Below are 23,068 nucleotides of genomic sequence, written 5' to 3'. Positions count from 1 at the left end.
AGGACCCCGGATTTGTGAGCCACACCTGGGTGATGGGGGACAAAGCCGTCCCCGTCACTACGTCCGAGTACGGCTAGGGCACCCTGGCTTGACTGCAGTCTCCACTGCCCAACTATCTCCCTACAATGAGCTGGGCCAGACAAATTACGACGACTTTGTTCCTCTAGACTTCCCTAACAGGGCTCGACCAAGTGCATTTTCTGGATCCATTTAGAGGAGTTTTGGGGCTCCTATCCCACCATCTTGCCTCTTCTTCCACAATTATTTCTACCATTGCTTTTAAATTCTTTGACGGCTCCAAAGATCGGTGGCATTGAACAATCTGACTAACTAGACCTTTCATTTAATTTCGCCTAGTGGAGAATGCTTTAGACCAGGCCTGCACCACACACAGTCTGAGAGCGGTTGTGCTGTGCAGGCCTATTTTATGCAAATCCCTCAGCAAAACTGACTAAGAGAAGTTCCCTTAGGGCAGGCCTGCACCACAGAGGCCTGCTGAGGGCCACACGTGGTGTAGGCCTGCCTTAGACACAACATAAGAGACACAGAGCTAGAAGGGCCCTCAGAGACCACCTAGACCACACTATCCCCTTCCCCCACCCCCCACCTGACAGGTAAGCTGCCAAGCATCCGCTCAAAGACGGGCAACTGAAGGGGGACTCATTACTTCAGGGCAGCCCCTTTCACCTTCGCCTATCTGTTGAGAGGTTTGGAGTGATTCACATGTGATGTGTTAGATTGCTATGTAACCTTCCAGTAGCTGAAATTTTAATAACAGTCTTCAAACAGCCTCATCTCCTTATATACTAGAATGAAGCTCCAGGACACTTTCCACGGCTTCTGTGGAGTTAATGAAAGTCAGGTACAAGTCATCACCCTAGTATCCATTTTTCCTGGTGAATTTCGATTGAGATCAGATATACAACATCGAAGGGTAAAAGGAATAAATACCCATTCCTTGTCCCTGAAAAATTATTGGTTTCATTCACTATTTTTTATTATTTAACAAAAACCTAACATAGACTATATAAACAGAGATCTGCGTGTTTGTGTGCATGTCTTTTTAGAAAGACATCACTAGTTAGACCTTTTAAAAAGATCTTTTTCTTTCAAATCTATGTTAATCAGAACAGATAGTAAGGCTTAAAGTTATTTTTGAAAACCCATTCTTACAGAAAACAACAGATTTGAGCACAAACAAATAAGGTCAATTAACATGTCTATTTACCCGTTCCAGTGTGATTTCTTCATATTCATAATCTGCATCTGTACCATTGACCTAATGTGGGAAGAAGAAGGTCATTTAGAAATAACAGAGCTCTTTTCACAAACATGTTTAACAATTAAAAGATAATAAGAACACATCTAATAAAACAGCCAGAACGATTTTTATGTGTAGCAGAAAAGGGATGTAATTAAGCCCTATTAATAGACAAAATGCAAAAGAAATGGTTAAATATATTGCAAGTATCCTATGGTCCAACTGTGAAGACAATTTCAAAGCCTAATTTTTAATTCAAGCGAATAAACATTTGTAAGGAGTCAGAAAGGAAGCCTTAGGGACACACAGCCAAAGAAGGGAACAGTCTCTGACTCCAAGGAGCTTCCTTACATCCACCTGGAAGAAGAAGTGATGTGTGTACCCAAGTGTAGACACACACACATACACACCTCTCAAATGAAGGGGGAGAGAGAACTAATCACTGGGCCATCCCAGCAATGCTTCCAGGAAAGGGAGCACTGAGATGGGGTAGAAGGTAGAAGGCAGAAGGCAGAAGATCCCAGATGGGGCAGGCCTAGGACTGCAGGGGCAGATTTGAGAGAGTTGAAATCCCAGGAAGATGACTTCTATCTTCTATTAGAGATTAACAGGGAATCAGCGAAGATTTTTTTATGAGGTATATGATGCAATCAGTCCATGTTTTAGGAGTATCGATTTGGCAGCTGTGCGGCTGAGGACTGGAAAGAGGAACTCAATGCAGGGCAAAGCCTTCCAGGCCCAATGCAATCGTGCAGACCACAGGCCTAGCCGAGGGTGGTGGCCATAAGGGGACAAATGTGAGAGATGTGATGGGAGCAGAAGCGACAAACCTATGGGGGGAAGAGAAACAGCAGTGAAGGATGAGTGTGAGACTGTAAAATTTAAATGACTCAAATGACAGTGGGGTCTGCTATAAAAATAGGCAAAGCTTGGAGGGATATCTTTGGGGGGAAATAAATGAGCAATTTTTGACACGGGAGACTCCAGACAGCCTTCATCTGTCCAGGAGGCAGATGGCTATAGGGTTGAGTATAATAACTGAACCTACAGAGGCTGGTGAGATCACCGAGAAACTGCACAAAGAAAATGGAGAGAAGGAGAAGAGATGTGCCCTTCTTTTGGGGGAACTGGGGATGATAATTACCATGCCAGAGTGTGGGAAGGATGGGGAAACCCTGGGCAGGTGGAGGATTGGGAGGAACTAGCGGATAAAAAATATAAGTAACAGAAATCCAAGATGCCTGAGAAAAAAAGGGCGGGCTGAAGAAAGGAACAAACTCCTGGAGGTGTCGGGAAGGAAGGGGATAAAAGGTACAAGCAGAGGTGCAAGCCTTAGCAATGAGGAGGACTGGAACCCAAGGGAACACAATGGGGAGGGAGAAAGAGGAGTGGGAGGCAATGGAGTCCAGGGAAGGGAAGGAAAAAGCATTTATACAGCACCTACTATGTGCCAGGCACTGTGCTAAGGGCTTTTATACATGTTGTCTCATTTTGATCCTTACAACCCTGGGAGGTAGGTGCTGTTATTATCATCATTTTACAGATGAGGAAGCGAGGAAGAGGTGAAATGACTTGCCCAGTGTCACATAGCGAGGGAGTCTCTGAGGCCAGGCCCAGCGCACTGTCCACTGTGCCACCCAGCTGTGCCCTGGACATAAGGCCTCTGTGTGCTCGGCAAAAATGAAAACACAGTCCTCAGTTAAGGAGCATGAGAAAAAAACGGGGTAAAAGACCTTTACGGATAGAACAGCAAATTTACAAGAACCTCTGGAACCAATCAGGAAGAAATGAAAGCAAATCAGGAGAAGATTAGGTTCCTAGATCTGCAATGAAGCCATACTGGGCCGAGTGTCTCTAATAGTCCGTTAGCAGGGGTGGAAAAGGTGGACAAGGTCCGATCCAAGGGGATGGACAGGGAGGTCAGGAGGAACAGAAAGACAAGTAAGGATGAAAAAGAAGATACTGGGAATAAAGAGAAAAATGTCCAACTGCAGGATCAAGGGAGAACTCTCATGGGAGGTTTCATTTAAGAGATAATTACAGGCAAAAGATTAAAAAGCTAACTTTAGAACCCAAATACAATGAATTTGCTTTTTCAGGCATAAAAAGTCTCAGTTTATCAGTAAAGCAACATGCTAAGTGCTGCAAAGAAGACAATTCTGTTTAGTTAATTCACTGTCTAATTTTAGGAGGGTAACAGCAACTGCTGCCTATCAATTTGTTCAGAGAGACAAGTTTTAAATCCGGCCATCCTAAACCTACCCTTTATCTGCTGTATTCTCAGAGAATGGAAATAATGTTAAAACAAGTAAGATCCAGTGTGGGAGGAGTTAAGAAGTCAACAATAAATGATTCCAACGGGTAGCACAGATCCTCAAACAACCCTGGGAGGCAGGTGTGATTTATTATCCTCATTTTCTAGATAAGGAAACCAAGGCTAAGAGAGATTGAGGGACATGCCCAGGGCCCCAGAACTTCCATGAAGTTTCTGAGGCCAGTTGCAGACAGATCTTCCTGACTTCAAGTCCAATGCGCTATAAGCATGATTTTTTGATTCTCGTGTATTTTAGGTTATGCTGCTGTCCATTAGGAAGACTGCCAGGAGTTGATAATATTTAAAACTAAGGAAATAAAAGGTCAGAAAATCCTCTTTTATGTAAGCAAAGTCATGGAGAAGATCAGGCCCCTGGATCAGTACTGGTTACAGAGGCAGAAGGAGTATTACAGATTAGGTCCTAGACTGGAAGTGCTCTGCGCAAGGTCACAGGGCAGGGACAGCCAGTTAATTTGCTTTGAAATGTTAAATTCTTCATACTCAAATACACTCTTCCTAACATCAGAGACACAAAAGAAAAGCTATACATTTTAAATGAAAGACATTTATTTAAAAGGCTCCATTAATGTCCAAGTATGGAAAATGTAAAACTGAGTGTTTAAAAAGCAATAGGGACTGGACCTGGGGTTTCCTTGGCAGGAAATTGCTGGCAGCAATGCTCATCTCAGAGAGCTGCCCACAGGTTGGGGGCCTTGCCCCAGGCTCTGCATTCACGATGAGCTTCCGGCTTCCAGGTCACGTCAGTTCACACTAGGCTGCCTCTCACCCAGTGTCTTACTGTGGTCTTCTTAAAAATAGGGGTTACAGGGGAGAGGAGAGAGAAATTCCTGACCTCATGAATCACTGAAACACTATCTTAAAAAGTAATGACAACTGAGCCTCCCATCAGCAGTTTTTAGGTTAGCTCACTCTTCGAAATTCATCTACAAGCAAGGTCAACATCTGATACATGACACACTCTCATTTCAGCATTCTAAACAAGATTCCTACCTCACGGACTGATCTCCAAGACTCTTTGAACTACTGCTGATGGAAATTCAATATTCTCATATGCTCGTCTTCTAAAAGAAACGAGCAGATGAAAGATCCATCTTGATTCCTTTTCAAAATGGAAACAACCCTAAGAAGATGGATTTAGTTTAGTGGAAGCACCAAGTCTGTACATGCAATCAAGCATGCCGCCTAACGAATTAGAAATTCAATGCCTTTGCTATGCAGCTGTGAGGACGCCCACTCCACCAAGTCACATTGGAGGTTACACATGATAGTGTGTGGTAACACGTGGTAGCCCTTCACTGGAAGGGCAGCAAATTTTGTACCTTTTTTCCTACACTGAGCACGATGCCACAGATGAGGTCTCACATCAGCAGAACAAAACAGAACAATAACCTTCAAATGGGATCTTTTTTTATTCATGGAGCACCTGAAGCAGCCTCTGCCTTCTGGGCCACAACCACCACAGTTAGTTCTGTACCTCTAGTCACAGACTTAGGAAGGCTTAGAACCACCAGAAGTCAAGAGCTCAGGGTGCCTCTGTCACAGGTCTCCTGAGTCAAGAACATCATGGAGGCCTCATCAGCAGGAGCCCTGCTTATAGCAGCTCAAGTCAGAGGGGCAGGAGGCAGACAGCTCAGATCCTCAGCATCACCACTCTAGAGCCACGAGGGACAGATGCTGGCTTCCTGTCCTGGCGATTCCTCATGTCACACTATCTTGGGATTAGTTGGACGGGAGTACAGGTGTCCGGAACCCAACCCTCCAAGACTAAATCATGACATTATGCAGTCCTTGAATACCAGAGTCTCAGAACTTTAAAACACTGGGTAGCTCTATGAGCCAGAAGTAATAATAGTGAGAGCTACCATTTGATGGACCTTTGTCGTTCCTAAAGCGTGTGACATAGCTTTTCTCATCTGATTCTCAGGACAAGCTTCCAAGGCAGGTGCTACCATTACCCCCATTTTATAGATTGGGGGTGGGGGGGGAACAAGCTTACAAAAGTAACTTGTCTAGGGTCAATCAATCAGCATTTATTAAGTACCTGCCATATGAAAAGAACTGCCCTGGGGGCCAGGGATAACAAAGACAAAACAGACATAGATTCAGGCTTCAAGGAGCAAACATTCTGCTGGGGGAGACAAAACGGACATAAAGAAAAGTATACAGATGAGAGGTTAGCTATTATCATTAGTTCTAAGAGTCAGATGAAGAAGGTGTGTACTCCTTCGGGTCTGGCACAGAGACCTGCCTCAACCACCATTCAGAGACTGCTTGTGCATACAGCCCTGCCTAGTGCTCATGGTGGGAGCTGGCAACGCTACTCCTCTGAGGGCAGATTTACACAGACCTGTCAGTCAATCCAGGGCCATGCTGGCTGGGGCTTCCCTACACATGATTTCTTTTTGCTCTAGCTGGATGTTTCATGCTCATTTCACATATAATTATCTGCAACAACTAATGGTCTATTACAACAACTAATACAAATAATTATTGGTCTTTTTTCCCTAATAACTAATGAGACTAATGGTTTCCTTCATTAAAATATATAAACTCCTCGAAGCTTGGGAAAGCACTTTTGTCTTGTGTGGGATCCCCAGAACTTTGCAAAGTGACTGGCACATAACATGTCCTTAATAAAGCTTGATTAATAAATGAACTACTACAGTCCAAATATATTTGTGTTTTAATGGTTAGTCTTGTCTGAAAACAAATGCCACATTTAGCACCCAGAGGCCACAAATTCCTAACAGTTGGTCCTCTGTGATAAGTCTCTCCCCACTCCAGTCCATCAATTTTCCTTTCTTTTTTTTTATTAATTTATTTTTAGTTTTCAACAATCACTTCCATACGTTTTTGAGTTTTAAATTTTTCTCCCCCTCTCTCCCCATGACGGTGTACAATCTGATAAAGGTTCTACATATACATTCCTATTAAATATGTTTTCACATTAGTCAGGTTGTAAGGAAGAACTAGAACCAATGGGAGGAACCACCAGAAAGAGGAAAAAAAACAACACAGAAGAAAAAAAAAAGAGCAAATAGTCTGCTTCAATCTGCATTCTAGCTCCATAGTTCTTTCTCTGGATGTGGAAGGCATGTTCCCTCATGAGACCTTTGGAGATGTCTTAGATCCTGGCATTGCTGAGAAGAGCTAAGTCTATCAATATTTGTCATCGCACAATGTGGCTGTTACTGTGGACAATGTTCTCCTGGTTCTGCTGTCTTCACTCTGCATCAGTCCATACAAGTCTTTCCAGGTTTTTCTAAAGTCTGCCTGTTCGTCATTTCTTCTAGCACAATAGTATTCTATTACATTCATATACCACGACTTGCTCAGCCATTCCCCAACTGATGGGCATCCCCTCAATTTCCAATTCTTTGCCACCACAAATAGAGCTACTATGAGTATTTTTGTACATGTGGGTCCTTTTCCCATTTTTATGATCTCTTTGGGATACAGCCCTAGAAGTGCTATTGCTGGGTCAACATCAATTTTCTTTAAGTGAAGATCAGACCATATGACTCCTCTACTGGAAAAACTCAAGGGCCTTTTTTTGGGGGGGGGGGGGCACAAGGCAATGGGGTAAAGTGACTTGCCCAGGGTCACACAGCTATAAGCGGCAAGTGTCTGAGGCCAGATTTGAACTCAGGTCTTCATGACTCCAGGGCCAGAGCTCTATCCACTGTGCCATCTAGTTGCCCCTCCTCTTCAAGCGGCTTCGATTGCCACCAGGACAAAATATAATTTTTTCTGTTTAGCATTTCAAACCCTACACAACCTGGCTCCAACTTCTATTTCTAGCCTCAGGGAACACTGCCTAGGCACCCAGTGAACCTGCCAAAATGGGACACTCCCTCTTCTATCACAGTGAATTTGGACTGGCAGTCACTCCCTCCTTCCTCCCCTCTTCCCATCTCTTTAAGAGATGCTAATGAACTGTGCAACCCAGGAAGATTCTCCTGGATCCCTCCCCCTCACAGGGCTCTCACTTTCTATTGGCTTCTATTCCTTTGCCTTTGATAAAGCTGGACAGATCTTAGATGAACTTGTCTCTCCCCTTCAGACATATGCTACACTTTTTTCTTATATAGTAGTCACTTAACAAATAGTTGCTGATCTCTCTCTAAAAAAAGTAACATGAGGGGTGGGGGGGGAAGCAGGGAGAGAATTTGGAACTCAAAATTTGAAAAAAGAATGTCAATATTGTTTTTACATGGAATTGGAGGGAAAATAAAATATTAATATTTTAATATTTAAAATACACTAAAATTAAATAAACTAAATAAAATTCCTTAATTAAAATTAACATTTAAAAATTTTAAAAATTAAATAATAATAATAATTTTTTTAAAAAGGTGTCATGCTTCATCATCAGTATTGGGGAACCCTGACTGGACAAGACTTAAGTTCATTTACAATGTCACAGTGTTCAGTATTCATTTACTTTTACAAGTACTTCTTCTGAGTCTGTTCACTCAACCGTCCATCAGTCAGCACTACCAGGTTTTCTCTGATTTCGTGCCTTTTGTCACTTCTTAACACTGTAATAATATTCCATTACTCTCCAATAAACAGATTTGTGTAGTCACTCCCCAACTGATGAGCAGACAGATTAGTGTAATAAAGAAAAAGGAAAATTAAAACAGCCCAATCTCAGGAGAAAAAAAAAAAATGAGCAAACTATAAATGAACTGCCTAACATGAAAATCCTAGGACCAAATGGATTTACAAGCAAATTTTATCAAATGATCAGGGAACAATAAATTTCAATATCACACAAACTATTTGGAAAAACAGCAAAAAGAAATTATTTTACTAAGTTTCTTCTATGATATAAACATAGTCTTGATACTTAAGCCAGATAGAGTCAAAACAGAGGAAAAAAAAAACTATAGATAAAAATGCCCAACGAATATTTGTGCAAAAATTTTAAATAAAATATTAGCAAAGAGGCTTACAACAACATATCACAAAGATAATACATTACCATTAGGTTGGAATTGTAACAGGAATGCAGGCCTAGTTTAATATTAGAAAAACTAAAAACATAATCAACCAATATGTTAAAAACAAGAAATACAAAAATTATTTACTTAGAAAAAGCTTGAGAAAATTACAACACCCATTTCTGTTAAGACCACAAAATACAGGAATAAATGAAACCTTCTTAAAAAATAAAAACACACGCACCCCCCCCACACACACCCCAACATTATACGTAACGGGAATAAACTAGTGGCATTTTCATTAAGATCAGAGGTGAAGCAAGGATGCACACTGTCACAACTACCAGGTGATATATATATAGTGCTAAAAATATTTGCAATAGCAATAAGGCAAGAAAAAGAAAACTGAAGAATAAGCATAGGAAAAGAAATACTGCTTTCTGTAAATGACATAATGATGTACTTAGAGAATAAAACAGAGAAAACAAAAAGAGTTACAAAATAACTTTAGCGAAGTTACAGGATATAAAACAAATATACATTAAGGTCATCAGCATTTCTGTACATTTTTTTAAAAGTTTTTCTTTTTGGTTTGTTTTTTGGTGAGGCAATTGGGGTTAAGTGACTTGTCCAGAGTCACACAGCTAGTGAGTGTTATGTGTCTGGGGCTGCATTTGAACTCAGGTCCTCCTGACTCCTGGGCTGGTGCTCTACCCACTGCACCACCTTGCTGCCCCAACATTTCTGTACATTACTAACAAAACTTGGCAAGAAGAATTAGAGAAATTATATTTAAAATAACTACATAATTTTTAAAATACTTGGGAGTCTACCTACTAGCACACTAACAGCAGAACTTATATGAGAACAACTATAAAACACTTCACAGAAATACAGAAATAACAGGAAAACTACAAACTGATCAATGGTAGGTCAAACCAATATAAGAAATATGACAATACTATCTAACAGTTTATTTATCCAATGCTGTACCAATTAAACTACCCAAAGAGACAGAAAAACAAATTCATATTGACATAAAAAAGTTTAAAAATCTCTGAGGAAATAATAAAAATACAAAGGGGAAGGCAGGGATTGAGAGGGCAGGCTCGGTAGAATCAGATCTCAAGCTAAACTACAAAGCAATCATCATTAAAAGATTTGGTGCTAATTAAAACGTAGAAAAGTTGATCAGTGGACCAGATTACAAAGACAACACATAAAGCCAACGAGTGTACGATAAAACCAAAGGCCCCAGCAACTGGAGTAAGATGAAAACCACCAAGAAAACGAGATAGCATTCTGGCAGAAACTAGGTATACACCGACATCCTACATAGTGAATAAAAAAGATTAATAGCAGACAAACTGGACAATTTTGGTTCTGAAAATTTGAAGTCTTTGCACAAAGGAAAATGATAGAAAGAAAGCAGGTCAGCTAGAGGAAAATCTTTGCAGTAAGTTTCACTGATGAGAGTCTCATTTCCAAAATATATAATATATACAGATATATTAATATATAAGGTTAAATATGTTAAGTGGATAAGAATCAAAGCCATTCCAACTGATAAATGGCCAAAGGATATGAATGGGTCGTTTTCAGAGGTAGACATCACAGCTATCAATAGCCACGGGAAAAAATCACTAATTAGAGAATAATTAGAGAGATTCAAAGTAAGGAAGTTTCAGGTTGTAACCTGAATGGGCAAAGTTCATCAAAAAGGAAAATGTCAAATGTTCACTAATGGGGGCTGGAGAAATCAGCTGTGAACTGGCCCAGCCATTCTACAAGTCAATTCCAAACGACCCCTTTTTGAACAACTGATACCACTCCAAGGCCTGTATTTCAAAAGAGAACAAAAAAAGAGGAAAAGGACCTATAAGCAAAAAACTACTTCTAATACCTCTTTTTTTGTAGTAGCAAATAACCAGAAACCAAGGGGCTGCTGATAAACTGGAAATTGCTAAACAAATTATGGTGTATAAATATAATGCAATACTATTAAGCCATACAAAATGATGAAAAGGTCAGATTTCAAGTGCTATCCAGAAAGATTTACACGAGCTGATGCAGAAGAAAATGAGCAGAATGAGGAAAACCATTCATACATTAGCAACAATGGTATAAGTAAATAAACAATTTTGAAAGCTAAAATGACTCTGGGTCCACACAAAGACGCACCAAGATTTCAGAGAACCAAATTATTCAATGAACCTCATGACTGAAATGATGAATTCAAGATGCAAAATGGGATGCATGATTTGGGGACATAGACAATACGGGAACGTGCATTCCTTGACTCCGTACATTTTTTCTTAAAAAAGGTTTTGTTTTTTCCATCTTCCATCCAATGGTGAGGCATGGGAGTGAGAAAAGAAAATTGTGTTGTGTTCTTTAAAAAATTGAAATTCATGTTTTCTAAAGCAAGCATTGTGAATATGCTGAGCTCTGCTCTCTATCTCTGTAGTACCTTCTGAGGTAAAGACAGTGAGAGGAAGCAGGAAATGCAGTACAGAAATCAGGCCAGTTTCCAGTTGTCTATTCAAAAATTAATGAATGGATAGTGATTTGCCTCTTCCTATTCCTGGAACTTTCTATTTTTATTTTTTCCAATTAAATGTAATTCCAATATAAAAAAACAATTTTTAACATTCTTTTTTTAAATATAATTTTGAGTTCCAAATTCTCTCCTTCCACTGGCCCCCCCACCCCAACTCAGAAGACAAGCAATTTGATATAGGTTATACACACGAGGTAATGCAAAACATTTCCATTATAATTATGTTGTGGAAAGAAAATAGACAGAAGGAAGGAAGGACGGAAGGAAAAAGAAGAATGTTTCAATCTGCACTCCTTCTTCCTCTCGAGGACAGCATTTTGTCATCATAAGTCCTTTGGAACTGTCTCGGATCATTGCATTGATGAAAACAGTCAAGACATTCACAACTGATCATCTTACAATACTGCTGTTACTGTGTGCAACGTTCTCCTTGTTCTGCTCACGTTACTTTGCAGCAGTTCATGTAAGTCTTTCCAGGATTTTCTGAAAGCATCTTGCTTATTAATTCTCATAGCACAACAGTATTCTGTAAAAATTACACACCACAACTTGTTCATCCATTCCCCACAATTGATGGCTATCCCACTGATTTCTAATTCTTTGCCCCCAAAACAAAACAAAAGAAAAAAGAGCTGATATGAATACTTTTGTACATATAAATCCTTTTCCTTTTTAAAAAAATCTCTTTGGCATACAGACCTAGTAGTGGTACTGCAGGGTCAAAGGGTATGCACAGTTTGGTTGCCTACAGGCATAGTTCCAAATTGCTTTCCAGAATGATTAGATCAGTTCACAACTGCACCAACAGTGTATTAGTGTCACAGTTTTCCCACATCCCTCCAACAGTTGTTATTTTCCTTTTTTTTTTTGTCATATTAGCCAAGGATAGCTATTTTAATTTTTATTTCTCCAATCAAAAGCGATTTAGACCTCTTCTTCATGTGACTACAGACAGCCTTGATCTCTTCATCTCAGAACTGCTTGTTCATATCCTCTCATTATTTTATCCATTTATCAATTGGGGAATAACTCATTCTTATAAATTTGACTCAGTTCTCTACATATTTGAGAAACGAGGCCTTTATCAGAGACACTTGCTATAAAGATTGTTTCTCAGCTCTCTGCTTTCCTTCCAATCTTGGTTGCATTGCTTTAGTTTGTGCAAAACCTTTTTAATTTAATATAATCAAAATTATCTATTTTACATTTCGTAATACTCTCTATCTCCTGCTTGGTCATGAATTCTTCCCTTCTCCACAGATCTGACAGATTTGCTCTTCTAATCTGCTTATGGCATCACCCTTTAGGTCTAAATCATGTATCCATTTTGACCATATCTTGGCATACAGTGTAAGCTGCTGGTCTATGCCTAGTTTCTGCCATACTATTTTCCAGTTTTCCCAGCAGTTTTTGTCACATAGTGAGTTCTTATCCCCGAGGCTGAGGTCTTTGGGTTTCTCAAACACTAGGTTACTATGGTCATGTATACCTAATCTATTCTACTAATCCCCCACTGTATTTCTTAGCCAGTATCACATAGTTTTGATGATTACTGCTTTATTTGAAGACCTGGTATTGCTAGCCTCCCTTTGCATTTTTTTCATTGATTCTCTTGATATTCTTGACCTTTTGTTCTTCCAGATGAATTTTAATTTTTTCTTCCCCTATCAAACAGGTCTTTGATAGTTTGACTGGTATGGCATGGAATAAACAGATTAATTTAGGCACAATTGTCATTTTTCCAGATGAATTTTGCTATTATTTTTTCTAGCTCTATAAAATAATTTTTGGTAGCTTGACTGGTATGGCATTGAATAGGGAAATTAATTTAGGTAAAATTGTGATTTTTATTATATTAGCTCAGCCTATTCATGAGCAACTGATATTTTCCCAATTATTTAGATCTGACTTTATTTGCGTGAAAAATGTTTTGTAATTGTGCTCATATAGCTCCTGGGTTTGTTTTGGCAGACAGGTTCCCAAATATTTTATAATGTCTACAGTAACTTTATATGGAATTTTTCTTTCTATCTCTTGCTGTTTGGCTTTGTTAGCAATATATAGAAATGCTGATGATTTATGTGGGTTTATTTTATAATACTGCAACTTCACTAAAGTTGATAATTATTTTAAGTAGTTTCGTGGTTGATTTTCTAGGATTCTCTAAGTATACCATCATATTACCTGCAAAGAGTGATAATTTTGTTTCCTCACTGCCCTTTCTAATTCCTTCAATTTCTTTTTCTTCTCTTATGGCTATCGCTAACATTTCTTGTAAAATATTGATAGTGGACATCCTTGCTTCACCTCATCATACTGGGAAGGCTCTGTGCTTATCTCCATTACAGATAATGCTTGCTGATGGTTTTAGATAGATGCTGTTTATCATTTTAAGGAAAGCTCCATTTATTCCTATGCTCTCTAGTGCTCATAGGAATGAGTGTTGTATTTTGTCAAAAGCTTTTTCAGCATCTATTGAGATAATCAGATGATTTCTGTTGGTTTTGTTATACTGTCAATTACGTTGATATTTTCCTAATACTGAACCAACTCTGCATTTCTGGTATAAATTCCACCTGGTCATAGGGTATGATCCTTGTGATATATTGCTGTAATCTCCTCGCTAGCATTTTATTTAAATTTTTTTGCATTGATATCATTAGGGAAATTGCTCTCTAGTTTTCTTTCTCTATTTTAGCTCTTCCTGGTTTAAGCATCAGCATATTTGTGTCATAAAAGGAATTTGGCAGGACTCCTTTGTCTATTTTTCCAAATAGTTTATACAATATTAGAATTAACTGTTCTTTAAATGTTTAGTAGACTTCACTTGTAAACCCGTCTGGTTTCTTAGGGAGTTCATTAATGGCTTGTTCAATTTCTTTTTCTAAGATGGGGTTATTTAGGCATTCTATTTCCTCATCTCTTAACTTGGGTAATTTCTATTTTTGTAAATATTCATTGATTTCACTCAGATTTTCAATTTATTGACATATAATTGGGCAAAAATATGCCCTAATGGTTGCTTTAATTTCTTCTTCATTGATGGTGATTTCTCCCTTTTCATTTTTTGATAGTGGATATTTGGTTTTCTTCTTTCTTTTTAATCAAATTACCCAATGGCTCATTTATCTTATTGCTTTTTTCATAAAACCAGCTCCTAGTTTTATTTATTAGCTCAATAGTTTTCTTACTTTCAATTTTATTAATCTCACCTTTGGTTTTCAGGATTTCCAATTTGATGCTCAACTGGGGATTTTTGATTTGTTCTTTTTTACTCTCCACATCCAACCAGAATCTGGTGGCTTTCCACCTCTTCCTCAGCCCCCCATTACATAATCCTGCTCTCATCCTCACTGTGACCTCCAGACCCTTCTCTCCCAGGGCGCCTACCCTGCACTCACCTCTCTCTCCTCTGCTCCCCATCTTCACCCCCCTAGTGAACACCAGTCCCACTCCACACTATCCTTCTCTCTTGAATCCCTCTCCCCCCTCCATTAGATTCCCAACGACACCCAGCCACGCCTCAGCCTTGGATCACTCCCACCGTACACACGGACACGGGCTGCTGAACAAAGACGGAGAAAAATCACGCAACCATTCTGACTGGGTCCACTAAAAATTTATGTTTTACAACCTCACCTGGGTCCTTGCTGCCACTCGGCAATCCTTTTATCCACCTCTGATTAGCTTATCATGTCAGTCTCCACCAAGGCTCTTCCAAACATCCTCAAACCTTCCACAGCTCCCCTTCCCCTCTCCTCTCTCAGCTGAGATCCCTGCCTCATGTTTTACAGAAGAAAATGAGGCTATTCACCGTGAGCTCCCCGTTCTCCCCTCTTCCTCGTCTCCCATCATTCAGACATCGTCTGCCCCCTCTCTTCCTTCTCCCCTGTCTCACGTGATGAGAGGTCTTTACTCCTGACCAAGGCCAACCTCTACCCGCTCAAGTGATCCTACTCCATTCTGTCTCTTCCAGCAGACTGTCCCTGTCATTTCCACTCTGTCACTTAACTTCAATTTCTCCCTCTCCACTGGCTCCTTCCCTAATGCCTATAAAAATGCCCAAATCTCCATTTCCTACACTATGCTGACTGTGAAAGCAACTTTTTTCCTAAATGAAAGGAGCCTAATTTCATTCATTCCTCAGTTTAGAGAGGGAGGAATGGTGTAGGAGAAACCCCAGTTTCCAGGTGCAATGAGATCAGTGCCATGGGACAAAGCACTTACTTCTGCAATGCAGTGTGCTCATTTGCAAAGTGAGGTACTTGGACTGGGTCTCTTCCTTTTCTAAAATCCAAGATTTTAATCAATAAAGATTCATATTCCTATGACTCAGTTTCATATTAATGCATACTTTTAAACAATTAAAGACCTCAAAGTTTGTACAGTCTCAGAGAGTCTAAAAATAATGATGCATTAGGTTAAAAAATAAAGACAGGCTCACGCCAGTGTCAAGGAGTGTTCCTCCTAATTAAAAATTTAGGTAGCTGTGTACCAACGCTAGAAACTTCAAAGAAAACCACTGCTTCAAAGTCCTACTGAATAATGCATGGCACTTTGGGCACATCTGGAAACACAGTAGGCAAGGAGGGTGGCCAGAGGATCTGAGTTTTCATTTCCAGCACTGCTCTTCCGTTGGCTGTCCTTTGTTCGCATCAGCAAGGTGACACTATGATAACCTGTGGGATGGCAGCAAAGCCATTCAACCCCTAAGGGCAACGGACTCAATGACCACCAAGGTCCTGGTAGAGATAAGGCTGTTACCCTGACACCGAGGAAAGGGAGGGGGTGGGGGAGATTCATTCCACAGTAGGCCAGAGGGAGTTTCTCTAATTTTTGCCCCAAGAGGGAGGACAGGGGCCACTGCAAGTCAGTCAGCCTCCACAGAGCTTCCTCCAGGGAAGTGGGGGCATCCTCCCACTGTCAGACTGAACACAGAGGAGTGCAATTGCAGCTTATTCTTTCACATCAGGTCTCCATCCACCTTGATCAGGGTTACTTTTTTTCTGATCTATTTCAGATTAGCATCATATTCTAGAATTTTTAAGATTTTAAAATTGGTTTTTACTGGCAAATCTTGCTTGACTCTGGAAAACTGTCAATTATTATACTGATTTGCCTAATTTATTCCAATACTTAGCTTCCATTTTTCAAATTTATTCTATAGCCAGCAAAAGGCAATGTCTTCCAAAAAGTGAAACATCCCAAATGTTCAGGTACCCTCCCTGTACAATAGCAATATATGGCAGAAAGGGAGCTATCAAAAATAAGTGTGAGGACAGAGACTTGGATCAAGAAAAGGTGGAGAAAAAAGAAACAACTAAGAAAGAGAAGAGTCTCATAAAAGTTAGACAGACTAAGAATTTATATCATCATATCATTTTGTGAGAGTACAATTATCCCAGCATAGAGGGCAAAAGAGTTGAAAAGATTTTTTTCTATATTCTTTATTTGAATATAACAAATACATTTTAAGTCATGTCATTAAAGTGTATTATGGGGCAACTAGGTGGAACCAGGCCTGGAGTCAGGAAGACTCATCTTCCTGAGTTCAAATGTGGCCTCAGACACTTACTAGCTGTGTGACCCTGGGCAAGTCACTTAGCCCTGTTTGTCTCAGTTTCCTCATCTGTAAAATGATCTAGAGAAGATCTCTTTGCCAAGAAAACTCTAAATGGTGTCACAGAGTCAGACTCAACAACAATGAAATACTCCGAAACAACCCTACATAAAAAAAGGACAGACCAACTATCTTTACTCTGCACTGTGTTCAATCATGTGTCTCCTCAATAACACGACCACTGAACATTCTTTTCAAGATACAACCAAAACCACCCTGTTTATTATCACCTGTTAATGATAAACATCACACGCAGAACAGGGCAGCATCTACTTGCTGTGTATTTGCCACTAAAATATATGAGAGGAGGCAGCTGGCAGCTCAGCAGATAGAGCCCTGAGCCTAGAGTCAGGACGACGTGAGTTCAAATCCAGCCTCAGATACTTCTTAGCTGAGGAACCCTGAGCAAGTCACTTGACCTCTGTTTGCGAAACCGCTCCAGTATTTTTGCCAAGAAAATCCCACAAACAGTGTGGTCCACAGGGTCACCAAGAGAGGGAACAACACCTAACAACAAGAGGTGGAGGAGAGCCAATGCAGAGGCCAGGCAAGAGAAGGACTGCCCTAGGAGAGGCAGGTCTTCCAAATGCTCCTGTCTGCCAATTACAGTCAGCCCCAAAATTGCACAACTTCCCAGAAGACAACTGAGATTACCTGAAGGAGTCTGGCCTGTTCATCCACACGGAAAGGACTAACTGTAACACACGGCCATAGCCCAATTTTCAACCTGCATCTGAATGGATGTCCTACAAAGCTGGCCCAAGAGTCTGTGGGTCTGAGATGGCTAGGACAGGGGATGAGAAGCTGGGCCTGGCATGAAAAAGCGGGGGTGGGGGGGGGATGGGTCATGGACAGACACACACTGCTTTTAGGAAACGGCAAAAATACGGCTACTATGGAAATACGTTTTGCATGACTTCACATGCATAATGGATATCTTATTGTTTGCATTCTTTGTGGTGGGGGAGGGAAGGAGAGATAGAATTTGGAACTCAAAACTTTTAAAAATGAATGTTAACAAAGACTTACATATAATTGGAAAATAATTTAGCAAGATAAAAAGATTTTTTAAGAAGAAAAAACAAAGGTTAAGGACTTAAGTAAAACGTAGATGCCTAATAAATGTTTGTGTTGCTGAGCTAGAGAAAAAAAAGGAAGCAAGCAAGAAAGAAAGAAAGAAAGAAAGGAAGAAAGAAAGAAAGAAGTAAAGAAAGAAAGCGTAAAGCCCTTTCACTGGCCCTATCTTTTCAACACGTTTGGCTAGGGCTGCTTACAGTAGTAAGACACGGTATGCTGCTGCCACAGAAGAATGCGTGATTGGCCTCCACACAAGGCACCTGGTGGGCATGCACAGGCTGCAACATATGACCCAAGAGGACCGTCAAAGAAGGAAAGGAGGTCGGGATGCCAGCAAAGAAAGGGAAGCTGGGCTGGCCATGTGATTAGAGCAAAGGATGCTGGGAGGGAGTGGAGGGAGGAAGTGATGAGAATGCAGCTCAATGAGCCAGGCACTGGGCGAAGCCCCTTTACAAATATGATCTCCTGGGATCTTCCCAACAGCCCTAGGCAGTGGGAGGTGTCAACACCCCATTTTACAGTTTAAGAAATGGAGGCCAACAGAGAGGAAGTGATCTGCCCAGGGTCACACAGCTCCTACGTGTCTAAAGCCGAATTTGAACTCAGGTCTTCCTGACTTCAAGCACTGGGAATGGCCTGAGTGCTCTACTGGTACCTCTGCAATGTCGCAATATAGTACGGAAGGCTGCTAACCCACTGGCTGACCTCTAATTGTGAACCTTCAGGAGGACAGGGACACCAAGAGCCAAGGACGGACTGATACAGACAGTTCATGATCAAAATCAGTGGAGGCATCGGTCCCCAACCAGGAAGATCACAGATCCCTGCAGATTTTCATCACAACCCATAATCCAACCTCACTGGTACATTTATTAAAGGCCTGTTGCATGCCAGAGACGGATACAACAGGTCCCAGGCTGAGCCCTATTCGGTCACTGTTTGGGCCCTGACTGGCTCAGAAGGAATGTAAATACCAATGGTTTATGTTTTGGCCAGAAACTCTAAGATTCCCAGATTGATTTTGAAAAAGATTTTTGATGAGGCAAAGAGGCCAGTCACTGCCTCATTTCTTCTTAAGGCTTAATCACTGAATGGACGTTGCCTTAGTCAAACTGAGACCTGGAAAAGACTTGAAAAGGCCAAGGTCCTCTGCTGCATCCTGGGCCATTTCCAGTTGTCCTGATCTATATCTGGCCCCTGGACCCAGATGGCTCCGGAGGAGAAAGTGAGGCTGGTGACTTTGCACAGTCCTCCCTCACTTAAATTGAACTCACTTGCATGTCACGGCAGCACCTCCCTGATGTCACGGTCCCCTCTGAGAAGGAAAGACAGACAGCAACAACAACAAACACAGAGGCCAAAACTGTTCCTCCTCCTCTTCCTCTCTTTCTCCCCTCCCTTGGCCCACAGCAACAGCTTCTGTGTCAGCCTGCCGACCTGTACAAGGTGGGTAACAGACAAGGTCCCTCAGACCAGAGAGATATCCCTCTGTTCACAGTTCAAACCCAGGAAACTGCAATGATTCACCTGAACCCAGGAATATACACAACAGAAAAAATGAAAATCATGATACGCCAAGTATCAAACTGCTGCCATGGAGACCTGGCCTGGCCTTCTCATCAGGCTCCCAAAACGGGGCTCGAGACTTATTCAGCAGATGCCTGAGTCATCCAATGACATATGTATTACAATTATCCATATGGTGACCCTGCTGGTAATTGGTCCGAGATAATCTTTTGAGGTTAATCAGATTTAGTTCAAACATCCTACCATAGATTCCTAATCAAATTTTCCCACTTACTGACAACGCAGAAAATCAACTGTTAAGAATAACTTATTTGAATTACGCTTGCTTCAGCTACTACCACAATCTAAGAGCAATTAAACTTAACAAATTTTATTTTGCATCAGAAATATGCCATATTATAACAAGTAGCTACAATTTTATGATTACAAAATAATTCCATGGTGTCCTTGATAAGATCTGTCTCAAGGCAAAAGGCCTGGCCCCAAGGACAGGTGGGTGAAACAAATAGGAATATAAGAGAAATGTAAACTTACATATGGTGAAGTCTCCAAGTTATCTGTGTTGACCAGCACTGGAGGAGGATTTGCCTTTGAAGAAAAATTTTAAAATGCATTAGTGCCCTGCACCAAAAAATGCAAAGTTCAGCTATGACAGTCAGGACATTTCACAAACAGCTCTCAGCACTATTAGGAACACACTGAATATTTGCTGTTTCTTCAAAGCATACTATCACATGAACTTTTCTCATGCTACAATGACCTTATTTTCTTGTCTACAAGAAAAAAAACACACAAACAGGATATAACAAGGTGGTTCCTGTTTGGAACACTACTTTTAAGAAGTAAACTCTTCTGGAGAAGGCAAGCCAACAGTGGATCAACAAGTGTTCATCCCAACTACAAGCTATAGGCCATAGACTAAGCACCAGGAAGGTAAAAAAGAGCCAGTCCATCTTCAAGGGGCACACGTTTGCTCAGGGCAGAAAGCCTCAATAAATACACAAATGCAGGGGAGTTCTCCAAGGAAGGGCACAGGCTGCACAACGTGGAGGGGGAGCAGAGTCCTGCACAGAGTGAGGGGCTTTAGAGAGTCAAGGGAGGGGGAAGGGGAGGGCAAGTTCCAGACACCAGAGATGGAGGGCTGTGTACATGCACAGAAGGGAGCCCCTCTTGGCTGGGCCAGACCACCGTAAGTGGGAGAAATGCATCATGGGGCAGGGAAGCTATGCTGGGGGGTCACATTGTGGAGGGCTCTCAATGCCAGAGAGCAGGCTCCTCACGCTCGAGTGAGAGACTGATGAGGACAAAGCTGTGCTGGGGGGACAATGATGTACAAACACAGGCGTGGGCAGCTGTGGGGGAAACAGATCCTGATGGCTTCAACAGGCAGCAACTACAGGCAGTGAGACCAGCTCAGAGACACTCGAGGTCCCTTCGAGAGGAAAGTGAATGGCAGGAGTAGGAAAAGGACAGGGGAGAGAGAGACAACAGCAAGTGATGGGATGTGGGGGTTATGGGGGAGGAGGAGTCAGGGGCAACACCAACATTTGGGAACCTGTCTACTGGAAGGACAACTCTGCCTTCAACAGAAAAAGGGGCATTCAGAAGGGTGTGTGTGTGTGTGTGTGTGTGTGTGTGTGTGTGTGCGTGCAGGACAAGTGTGAAATGTCACCAGGACAGGCAGTTTGTCATTTCCACCTCACAGGGTTACAGCCCAGATGACCTGGACCACACATCTGCCCAGTGATATTTCAATCCATTATTTCTTCTAAAACAAAGACACTGTAGTTGGGCCCGGCATACAGAGAGCATTTAAGAAGTTTTTTAAAAGCTCCTCGATGCTTTTCCCCATAACACACAGAGAGAAGGCGCTCTAGCTCCCTCCCCAGGGCCTTTTCCATTGTGCTGAATCTATTCTTCTGCCTTAGTGGTAAGAAAATGGCCCCAGTTCCCTTTGATACCAATGGAAGGCAGTCAAAATGATAGTTTCCATGTGATATTTTTCTTCTTTTTTTTCCTTAGGCAATTGGGGTCAAGTGACTTGCCCAGGGTCACACAAGCTAGTAAGTGTCAAGTGTTTGGTCTGAGGCCAGATTTGAACTCAGGTCCTCCTGACTCCAGGGCTGGTGCTCTATCCACTGCACCACCTAGCTGCCCCTGATATTTTTCTTACAACTAAAGTTTCACTATCATATTAAAACCTCCAAATCCTTTCAAGAGAAATGTGCATTACTCTTTACCTACTATTGCTATTCATTAAATACTATTCAATTACCCTTAAGATTGAAATAATTAGTTTTTTTTTTTCCTAAAGAAGTTAAAGTTATTACCGGTGAATAAACTATAGGACAAAATACTTTTCTCAAATTCAGTTGTATTTTTAAGAAATGACAAGATTACTATAGTGGTCCCTTTCTTCATGAACTTTTACTATGTGTGAAACACCATGATGCTCATTATTTTAACACTGTAGGTAATTAAAAATTATATTCTTATACCTTTAAATATCAATCTGACTGGAAATCATTTTATAAGTTTAAAGTAAGATGGTTGAGCTAATATTCATTTAGTTATGTTTGGTGGTCAGTAGGTTTCTTACTAAAAATAAAAGATGTGCTTTCCCACACTTACTCAATAAAAAGAATTTCAGAAAAAATTAAATAGAAGAATGTATGTAAAAACATCAGACTTAAGAGTTTCAAGTCCATATACAATACTCAGAAAAAGTCAAACTCCCACATTCTGTATTTCCTCCTTCCCTTCTCAGAAGAGGCTGCCCAGCAGGCCTGTGCCTGCATTCCCATCCTCCACTGCAGAACCCCTAGAAACAGACACACACCTTGACTTCTTCAAGTTATTTTCAATGGTACCCTGTGCTCAGGAGATCGAAATGTGATGTAAGCAGGAGGTTTGTGGCAAGTTACCAAGAGAGACCGCTGTTTCACAAGCTCCCCTTACCAGGGCTGGACTCTCTGTTCACTTATGTGGGGCTTTCAGGGGCCCATCAGCTCCATGAGTAAACAGGACAGTGGGCGGTCAGCCAGAAAAGGTGACCAATGAGGGCAAGGGATTCGTTCAAAGCTTTCAGAAACGTGGTGATGGTCTACATATACTCTAACATGGTCAGACCACCCCGTAGCATTCTGTCCTAAGCAATAAAATGTAAGAACAACACGCTCAGGTTGGCCAAAGCCAAGAGGGCATGCAGGATGGTAACAATCGAGTCCATGCCATTGGGCTCATGGAGCTAGAGATACTTTATTGGGAGAAGACTGAGGAAGGACAAATGGGAGCTGGGTTCAAGTCTTTGAAGGGCTGACATGGGGAAGGTTCCCACTCATTCCAAAGGGCAGATGGAAGGACAATGGGCAGAAGCCGTAGAAGTGCAAATTTAGGGTTAATGTAAAGGAAAACCTAATAATCCAATAGCCCAGAGTGAAATGAGTCACTTGTGGAGGAGGCCAAGTGTGAATCGCTTCTAGATAAGGATTGTATTAGATGGCTGCTAAGGTCCCTTCCACCTCTAAAATGGGAGATTCTGTGTCTCCAAGGGAACAACTGGACCGTAGGAGAAGGTAATTTCATTTGGTTCCCTTTACTGCACATACTACTCTTCTGAATGTCTGGGGCCAGGAGACAGTGGGACAAAGCCAAGCAATGCCCTGCTGACACCGGCCTAGCGAGGAGTCAGCTCCACGACATACTCCTTTCTCAACCACACCCTGCAGTGGCCTCAGCCTCC

At 41.3% G+C, this 23,068-nt stretch overlaps 1 protein-coding gene across 10 annotated transcripts in view; it reads right to left on the bottom strand.

Annotated features, from left to right (window-relative positions):
* The window catches only part of DLG1 (discs large MAGUK scaffold protein 1), a 228,090-nt gene that overhangs the window by 63,959 nt on the left and 141,063 nt on the right, over positions 1-23,068 (bottom strand). For all 10 annotated transcript variants that reach the window (XM_027848791.1, XM_027848793.1, XM_027848795.1 and 7 more), the window contains 2 exons: positions 19,861-19,914; positions 1,229-1,279 (listed from right to left, as the gene is read on the bottom strand). In XM_027848791.1, the coding sequence (XP_027704592.1) occupies positions 1,229-1,279; positions 19,861-19,914 (105 nt within the window). The remainder of the gene's footprint in view (positions 1-1,228; positions 1,280-19,860; positions 19,915-23,068) is intronic.

The sequence above is a fragment of the Vombatus ursinus genome, unplaced genomic scaffold (genome assembly GCF_900497805.2).
Source record: "Vombatus ursinus unplaced genomic scaffold, bare-nosed wombat genome assembly UNPS02006874.1, whole genome shotgun sequence".
Taxonomy (NCBI): Eukaryota; Metazoa; Chordata; class Mammalia; order Diprotodontia; family Vombatidae; genus Vombatus; species Vombatus ursinus.
Note: the sequence above shows the minus strand (reverse complement) of the source record. Positions and strands in the feature narration are given on the sequence as shown.